The 9,060-nt window shown below is 57.6% G+C and overlaps 1 protein-coding gene across 1 annotated transcript; it reads right to left on the bottom strand.

Moving 5' to 3' along the window:
- Positions 1-2,684: 2,684 nt before the first annotated feature.
- FOXA1 (forkhead box A1) lies at positions 2,685-6,968 on the bottom strand. The gene is made up of 2 exons (XM_056851526.1): positions 6,840-6,968; positions 2,685-3,986 (listed from the first exon to the last, which is right to left on the bottom strand). The coding sequence occupies exons 1-2, from the start codon at positions 6,912-6,914 to the stop codon at positions 2,691-2,693; spliced, it is 1,371 nt and encodes a 456-aa protein (XP_056707504.1). The 5' UTR covers positions 6,915-6,968; the 3' UTR covers positions 2,685-2,690.
- Positions 6,969-9,060: the final 2,092 nt, after the last annotated feature.

Genomic DNA, 9,060 nt, shown 5'->3' with positions numbered 1-9,060 from the left:
TAATTATGCACAGGAGGTTTTGCCTTGGATTTGCCGCTCTGTAGATGCACATTTTCCCCATCCAAATTCTCAAAACTCAACAATCAGCCCCCATGCAGAATTTTGAGAATTCGGATGGGGAAAATGGACATCTAGAGAGCGGCAAATCCAAGGCAAAACCTCCCATGCATAAAAAGAAAAATCCACGCATCGGCGCATTTGGGCCGCCGAAATAGCGCCGGGTCCAGGGCCAATGGAGTCGGCCGCCCCAAAGAGCGCCGAGGATGGCGGCGGTCCCTTCCCATTCGCCCTCCAGCCCGGCGCTCAGGGCCAGGACGCATCAAGCGCTCGCTGGGGGGCCTGAGCTGCAGGAGAAGCTCCAGGCCGGAGGGAGAATCTGCCCCGAGCCCGGCTTCTGCAAAGTCTCGGCTGCCAAAAAACGCTGCCGCCGTACCCAGGAACCTGGCATCCAGAAGAAGAGGCGAAGGGTGACTTTTTTGGGGGGAGGGGAGCGAAACGTGAGTGGCAATGCCTTCCCAGGACCCTGCTCGAGACTGGAAAGGGAGCATGGATCCCTGGACGGAACAGCCAACGTGAGCAACCTGCCCTTTTGAAAAACGGGCCCACCAGATCCAAGTCAACTGCAGCGCTCTCCGTTAACTGAACGCGGCAGAAATCCCACCCCCCTCCGACTACGAAGAGCTTCAGTCCAGCATTGGGTAGCGGGAGGGGGCTCTGCCTGCCCCCAGGCGAAAACGCTGGGGCCTAAAACAAAGCCACAACCCTGACACCTTCTCAGCCAGACCGAAACCAACACTTCTCTGTTGGGAGAAAAAAAGCATTTTCGAATTGTGCCATCTCCCCGGGCACTCGAAGAGGGGTAGTTAATTGCACTTCCCCACCCCGTGAAAGGTGGATATTTCAATTTGTGATTCATTTTTCTACAGGACCACCGTTGGTTAAATATTCAACAAATATTTAATAGACGCCTCATAAGGCCCGGGCACTCCTTAACAAGCAAAAGAACCTCAAAGCCCTTCTACTTCGTTCGCCCGCAAGAAAAATAAATCTTTAGTTTACCCTTCCCTCTCTTTGCCTTCTTCAGATATTTTTTTTCAAATCCACATGGAAGCGGTGATTCTTCCAATAATGGATACCACCCCCCAATAATACCCCTCCCAAACTAGCAAGAGTCCAGAAGCACCGTAAAGACCTTTTAAGGTGCTTCTTTTAAAGACATTTGCTTTTTCTCCTACTGCTACAGCCAGACTACCGCGGCTACCCATCGTCCTCTACCCCCCAAAATAGCTCATTGATAATATTTAATTTATTTAAAGTCCTTATCTGCAAATGATCGAGAGAGAAAGGGCCCACTTCAAGGCTTATATTGTCAAGTATTTTTCTTTTTTTTAAAAAAAAGTCCAAAAACGCTTTCTCCATTACAATCACATTTATTATAAAATTAACATTTTAAATTTTTTCCCCTTTAAAATGGTATGAGTCATTTTAAAACCGTCATTTAAAGCAATTTCAAGCTGGAAAAGAAAGAAAAGTATAAACCATGCAAATAAATTAAGAACAATGAGAAAGCCAACAGAAGAAATAAGGAGATCTTAAAACAAAAACACCGTCTGGCTATGCTGAAAAAAAAAAACATCGTGTAAAAACAGTGGAAAGTGCATTAACACTGGATGAACGTGCTAACAACGGCAATAATTCAGCGGCCACAACAAATCCGGGAATGGGGTGGGGTGGGAAACCATTATTACTTCCCCATTATTGATTGATCTGTGGAGAAGTGGGGGGGGGACTTCTCCCTCTGGCTTAGAACAGGCTGCGGGGGAGGCCGGAAGGATCGCAGCCCCCCCCCCGCCCCCACGCACAGGGACCGCGTCCTCGAAGGCAAACAGGGAGAAGGACGTTCAAGAAGCGGGTCCTCCACGTGGCCAGGAGATCTCCCGATGGCGGGATCCCGCAGTAACAGCTTGGGGGGGGGGGGAGAGAGACAAGAAAACGCCCTTAAATGGCTTCAGTGACCTGTGGGACTCTGGTCTCCAAGGCCAGTCCCAGGCCATTTGGGAGAGGAGGGAGTCCCGTCTGGAGTTCCGGCTCCCGTCTTGGCTACTGTAGGGAGCAAGAGGGTTCAGGCCTGGGCCCTCAGTCCAGGGGCTTGCCTCCGGGACCACCCAAGGGCGGCACACACCACCCTTGGCGTTTGGCTGCCTCTCAGCATTGCCGTGTCCCTCGCAGGCGTCCTTACTTTAAAGTAATCTCAATGTCTAGCTTTGGTTCTTTATCTCCAAGGGTGAAAATACTGCCACAGACCTGTAAATCTGGAGAGGTTACACCAAAGGGGAAGTGGAAGGAGAAATCCTTTCTTTCTTTCTGTCTTTAGTCTACAGTGGTCATGAGGTGGGGTACACAAGGCTGATATATACAGTGTGTGTGTGGGGGGGGTGAGTGGGAATCGACGGACTTTCCAGTTCAAAACAGAATAAACACGATGCATTGGGATACAATAATAAAGTAACAGTCCTTTTTCTCTTTCCCCCCCTTTCTGCCCCCACCCCACCCCCGTTTCGCACGGAATGTACGGTCGGGATGTGGGGTGGGTGGGAAACGCCTTGTCGGCTTGGCTAGAGATCTAGAGGAGGCAGACCAACCAGAAAGGCCCGGAGGAGGCGGCCGGCTCGCCCCCGAGTCCCTGCCAGCTAAGAGGTGTTTAGGACGGGTCTGGAATACACACCTTGGTAGTAGGAGGGCTCCAGGGCCGAGGGCTCGATGCCCCCCCTGCCGCCCATGGAGGCGCTGCCGAGGGGCAAGCCGCTGGGCAAGCCGGCCCCGTAGGAGGAATATTGCAGCGCTTGCTCGTAGGCCTTGAAGTCCAGCTTGTGCTGCTGTTCCGAGGAGGACATGAGGTTGTTGATGGAGAAGGGGTGGTTGAAGGAATAGTGGGGGTCGCCCTTGAGGTGCAGCTGCGACTCGTGGTGGCCCAGCGAGTGGCCCGGGTGGCCCAGCGAGGCCAAGGCGGGGCCCGTTTGGACCGAGGCGGCCGCCGCCACCGCTGCCGCCGCCGCGGCCGCCGCGGCCGCCACCGACGGCTTGAGCTCGGCGCCGTTGCCGTTGTGGTCCAGGGCCTGGGGGCTGGCGGCGCCGCCGCGGTTGGACGGGGCGGCCTCGAGCTGGCCCCCCTTGGGCTGGCCGCGGTGCAGAGGCGAGCCGGAGCCGGCCGGGTCTTTCCTGCCCTCCCCTCCGGGGCCGCCGCCCCCCCCTCCTCCTCCTCCTCCCCCGGCCTGGCCGCCCTTGGCCCCGCAGCCGCCGGCCTGCTTGTCGCACTTGAAGCGCTTCTGGCGCCGGAGGTAGCAGCCGTTCTCGAACATGTTGCCCGAGTCCGGGTGGAGCGTCCAGTAGGAGCCCTTGCCGGGCTTGTCGGGCGAGCGGGCCACCTTGACGAAGCAGTCGTTGAAGGAGAGCGAGTGGCGGATGGAGTTCTGCCAGCGCTGCTGGTTCTGGCGGTAGTAGGGGAAGAGGTCCATGATCCACTGGTAGATCTCGCTCAGCGTCAGCATCTTGCTGGGCGCCTGCTGGATGGCCATGGTGATGAGCGAGATGTACGAGTAGGGCGGCTTGGCGTGCGGGTAGCTGCGCTTGAAGCTCTTGGCCTCGCGGCCGCGGCTCAGGTTGGCCGGCGCGTAGCCCATGGGGCTCATGCAGGGCGCCATGGCCCCGTGGTAGGCGCCCAGGCCGTTCAGGGGGGCCTGCGGGCCGCCCATGGAGCCCATGCCCCCCGGGCTCAGCGCGGAGCCCATGGCCGACATGCTGTTCATGGCGCCGCCCGTCCCGCCGGGGCTGAGGCTCAGGCCGGGGTTGGCGTAGGACATGTTGAAGGAGCCCGACGTGGTCATGTTGCCGCTGGTGGTCATGGCGTTCATGCTCATGTACGTGTTCATGGAGTTCATCGAGCCCAGGCCGGCGTTCATGTTGCTCACGGGCACCGTCGAATAGGCCTGCGGAGGGGACAGCGGTTAGAAGCGGGAAAGGACAGGTCGCTTGCCACCTCCCTCCCTCCCCCCAGCCCACAAACACCACATCGCTCACACGCAACCCCCGGGATAACGATCATGCGCACAGTTTTCATTCTCACAAGCAACAAGCACGGGCTAGAGCCTACCCTTTGCTCTTGAAACCCCTGCTTTCGCATAGGAATCGGCCATATGGAAAGACACCCAAATAGGCATACATGCTCTGAAATATCAGTTTTGGGGGCTCTGGATGGGGAGAAAAAATTCAGCAGAAGTCACCCACAAAGGGCTACAAACGTCTTATGCTTGTTTTTTGGGGTGGGGGTGGGGGAGCGGTGTCACAGCCCGTTCTGCTGCGTGTTTCCTGGGAAGGAGATCCAAACAAGCATACGTGTTCTGAAATATCAGTTTTGGGGCCTCTGGATGGGAGGGGAAAAGATCCAGCTGAAGTCACCCATAAGGGGCTAGAAACCTCTTGTGCTCTCAGGAGTTTTTTTGGGAGGAGGGTGTCACAGCCCGTTCTGCTGCGTGATTCCTGGATTCAAGGAGATCCGTCTTTGTTGAATGGCCCTGGCTATCAAACAGGCGCGTGTAGGATCGCGGCCACAGTGTCCCTGGGCTGCGTCGATCCTCAGTCCTACCCACCCACCCTTCGGGGCCTGTCTACTCGGAACAAGTCCCGTCTCCTGGCCGATCTTCGGAACGCAAGGCCGTCGCCCGCCCTTCCCCACCCCATGGCGGAGACCTCCAGGGCCGGGCTGAGCACCGGGGGAAGCCCTCGGCCTCATTGGGGCTCCGGGGGTGGAAGAGGACGGCCCCCAAAGCTGCGGTTTGGGGGGGGGGAGCAGCAGAAGGAAAGGCCGGCCTCCGGAGCAGATGGCGGGGGCAGGCCAAGCCGCGGAGCCAAGCGCCGAGCAGGAGGCCAAAGCCCAACCGGCCAAAGGCCCGGCGCCCCCCGACGGGAGGGTCTGTCGGCCGCCCCCCAGCAGCCCCGAGGCTCGGCAAGGCCAGCGGAGGAGCGCTCTCTGCCCCGGCCTGGCCTCGGGCCTCTACCGGATCTCCCCAGAAACAAAGCCGGCCGCCCGGGCAGAGGGAGGCCGGGTCTTCAGCTGCCCAAGCCGCCCCGGAGGCCGGGGGAGCTGCCCCCGAAGCCGGCCGGAGGAACAGAGCGGCGCGAAGGGGGCGGCTTGGGGGAAATCATTCTCCGCGCGGAGAGCCCTAAAGCTGCCCGAGCTTTTCTTCCCGGGGGCCGATTCCCTCTTTAAAAAGTGCAACGCAACAGTTAAGCCCTGTGCAATAAACGTAGGCCGCGGTCTCCGCTGTCATTCTAATCCAGGCTCCCTACGAGAGATGTTTTCAAAATGCTATTTCATCCCCGGTCTCCCGTGGAGTTTTCCCGTGGAGTGGAGGAGGACACCCGCCTGGCCCGTTATTTGCAAATCCTAATAAACAAACCCAAGCCTCGGTAGTCAAAACGACATGCAAAACTGCCTCCAGAAATTATAATACGCGTCTCCACTTCCCAGTGCCCTCCGTCTTTCTTGCCCAGCGATTTTAAGAAACACGAAAGGATCATATATGTTCATCCGAAGACTTAAAAGAAAGAAAAAACCCAAAAATTTAAACGCGAGAGATTAATTATGAACCGCAACGATTTATTTATGTATTTATTTTCACGCGAATGCCATGGAGTCGGGAAGAGGCATACTTTTAATCGACACCTGGCTTTGCCCCCTGTTGACCCTGCAGTATTCAAGAAGAGGCCCGAATAGGAGCCTCTCCGCCAATACATATGTTGAACTGGAGTTCCCCCAGCCTGCCTTCGCGGCGCCTGAACCCGGACATGGACTCTGGTAAGACACCGCGAAGAAATCTCCGCTCTTTGTCCTTGCAGCCGGGTTGAGCCTCCCTCAGCCCCTAACTTTTCATTCATTTCATCTTGCTGCTTCTCTTTTCACGGTTGTTTTTTTGTTTTTGTTTTTTAACGCGACCTTTGCGGAGTTGAAGATTTATTTTTGCGATTATTCCTATTATTGCACCCCCCTTTACTTATTCTCTTAGAGAGCCCGTTCACTCCGCCGTCGGGGCCTTGCTGGCCCCTCCACCCATTATTGTTCGTTTGGCCGTCTTTGATCTTTTCTTTCAGTTCTCTGGAGCATATTGTAAAATAAGGAACGGGGATATGAATGGACAATGAAAAAGGGCAAGTTCCTGGTATAGAGTCAGATCCTATTCTCGGCTGCGCCACCCTCCGGTCGTAGAGAGAATCTCTCCCAATATGTTCTTTAAAAATCGCTTTCCCCCCCCCTCCACTAGCGTGTTGCGAAGTACACGCATTTTATTAATTTGCCCAGTATAACATATTAGGATTAACGAGGGAGAGAAGTAGAGGAAAGGAAGGCGGCCGACCCCACAGAAAGCTTTCTTGAAGAGTGGGCGATCCACTTCCCCTTTAAACACCAAGGCCCCAAATGAAAAAAGAGTGGCTGCTCGGTTGGGAGGAAGAGGAGTTCGAGGGACGGACGTGTGCGTGCAAAAGTGTCAGCCACGATCCTAGGAAGCGATCAATAGTTCTCCCTCCCTCTCGCCCGCCGGTCAGATCGATTGCCCCTGATCCTCTCTTCTCCCCCCCCCCATCCCCCACCGGAGGAGGGCTATTGGAAATTAGGTGGATTTCTTCCTGGCATTGCGGCCAGCTGTAACGTTGCAAACGGTGGGTTGAAACCACCAGGATTTGGAGCGGAGACCTGATTCCCCCGAGGGGACGGGTCCCCTTTCTGGCTGAAGCCCCCCTCCTCCCCCCCCGCCCGCCTCCCCCCGGCTCCCGGGCTGGCTCACCTCCTGCGTCTCGGCGTAGTAGCTGTTCCACTCGCTGGTCTCGTGCCCTTCCATCTTCACAGCCCCTAACATCATGGAGCCCCCCTGCCCGGCGTCACCATCCAGCCCCTCCTGGCGGCGCGCGAGGGAGCCCCCTCCCCGAGCCTAGCGGGAAGCCACCCCTCGGGGAGGGCTGGGGCGAGCCCCGGGCGGGAGGCAGGGAGCGGTGGGTGGCGAGCGGCCGCCGCGCGAGGGAGCGAGGAAGTGCCGGCTGGGACGGGAGCGGGGCTGGAGCTGATGTGGAGCTTACGTCGCAGCGGCAGCGCCCACCTCCTCCGCCGCCGCCGCCGCTCCTCATTTGTCCGCCGCACAAAGACGTTCGCACCTACAAAGCCCGCGGATGCACCTGCAAACACGGCAGTTCCACGCCGCTTGCAACTCCCCCCGGGGCGGCACTTTATTTGCAAAGCGGTGTAATTGGTTTAAGCGGGCGGGGTGGCGGGAGGGGGGAGAGAGAGGAGGGAAGAAAGAGAGAGAAACCCGGGAGGGAGGGGGAGGAAGAGACCAGGAAAACACCCTCCCGGTTATTTCTTTATTTCTTTCCAAAGGCCATTGGAAAGGGGGGGGGGAAAGGGTAATTTAAGGAAAGCGGATCCAAGATCTGTTGGAAGCGCCGAGCTGAAAAGGCCAGCCGAGAGCTTCGGCGGAGACCACTCTGGGGCTGCCTGCAGTGGGGTGTACTTTCAACTCGTGGAAGGTTTCTGAGGTTGGGGTCGGAGTGGGTAAAGGGGCGTCCCTGCCGTCCCCGCAACGAACGGGGTCGGTCCCACACAGTATCCTTCACGCACACGCTCCCCCCCCCGATCCTCGGCGGCCTCACCGTCCCTCCCGAGGGGGCAGTTTCAGCCCCTTTGCTCCCCCGGCTTTCCCTCTGCTCGCTCATCCACCAGCCCCAGCCGTGCCCATGAGTCACAAGCGTGACGTTAAGCCACCCGAGGGCCCCATGAATAGACGGTTGAATGCGGATCTCCTCCTGGCCTGAAACCTCCGCTTGGCAAACAGCCCCGGTGAGTCACGCCGACCATTTCGCGCCGCTCTCTCGGCTGAGCTCTCCCCACCTCCCTCCCGCTTGCCTGGAAATAGTCACCTTAGGAACGGCCGGGGCGAGGCGATGCCAGGTGATGCCCGCGGGGCTCTGGGCGGCTGATTCCCCGCAGAGAGGGGCCCCGATCCAGGGCTCCGGGCTGGCCAGGTCTCAGTCTGCGGGGGGGGGGGGGTAGAGCCCGTCGAGCTGAGCGGGGCTGACTGCCCAGGAGTTGGGCATAGGATCGGGCAGCAGCAGGGCTGGGCGGCTGAGCCTGCCTGTGACACGCTAAGCACCCCCGACCCTCGACTGGAACGGGGCTTGGCCGAAGGGAATGGGCTGCGGCTTTCATTCTAGGCATAGGTGAAAGATGGAGCAGGCCGGCGGAAGAGAGCATAAGGACATAAGGAAGGCCATGTTGGATCGGACCAAGGCCCAACAAGTCCAGCAGTCTGATCACACAGTGGCCAACCAGGTGCCTCTAGGAAGCCCAGAAACATTTTTTTTTTAAATCACAAAGCATTTCCCTTGGCTTCTAAGTCAGGACCGCAGATGCTGGTCCTGAATTCTCCAGTATTTGGGCCAGAAGTTGCAATCCAGTGTACATGTACTTGGAAACAAGCCCCTCGTCAACAGACATAGCGTCGGGAGCAGGTCCCGATAAAAATCACTCGGGCTGATTTGGTTAGCAGGAGGCCGGGAGCCCCATTGGTCCCAATGCCACTCACTGGCTGAACTGAATTTCAGTGCCAACATCCCAACCGGACCCTTCCCTTCCTGCCAGGGCTGCATTATCTCGGTCCCTTCAAGAGGGCAGAGTCGGCATCCTTTCCTTAAAAAAAAAAAAAAAAGTTACTGAACCTCGGCCTGGGTGGTAGAAACCTTCGCTCCTGAGGTTTCCAAGGGTCTGAAAATGTCCTATTGGCAACAAGGCGGGGTAAACTACTGGATGACGGCACAGCCAAGCTGAGCATGTTGGGCCCCACCACGCCGCTCTTCCCACGGAGCGAAGCCCAGTCCACGACTCCTGTCTGCATCGCTCTCAGTCCAATTCCGTTATCGACCCTAGGACTTTCCCCCCAGTCCGTGTGCTTAGATCTGCACGTGGTTTCTTTCCCTTCAAGGAGGACTAAAGATGATTAAATCCGGACCAGCGCT

Source organism: Euleptes europaea, chromosome 6, assembly GCF_029931775.1.
Source record: "Euleptes europaea isolate rEulEur1 chromosome 6, rEulEur1.hap1, whole genome shotgun sequence".
Classification (NCBI taxonomy): Eukaryota; Metazoa; Chordata; class Lepidosauria; order Squamata; family Sphaerodactylidae; genus Euleptes; species Euleptes europaea.
Note: the sequence above shows the minus strand (reverse complement) of the source record. Positions and strands in the feature narration are given on the sequence as shown.

Excerpts from the sequence above, each read along its gene's own strand:
- FOXA1 (XM_056851526.1), bottom strand. The coding sequence starts at position 6,914 with ATGATGTTAGGGGCTGTGAAGATGGAAGGGCACGAGACCAGCGAGTGG. Across the intron at positions 3,987-6,839 it reads ACTACGCCGAGACGCAGGAG|GCCTATTCGACGGTGCCCGT; the intron begins GTGAGCCAGCCC and ends TCCCCTCCGCAG.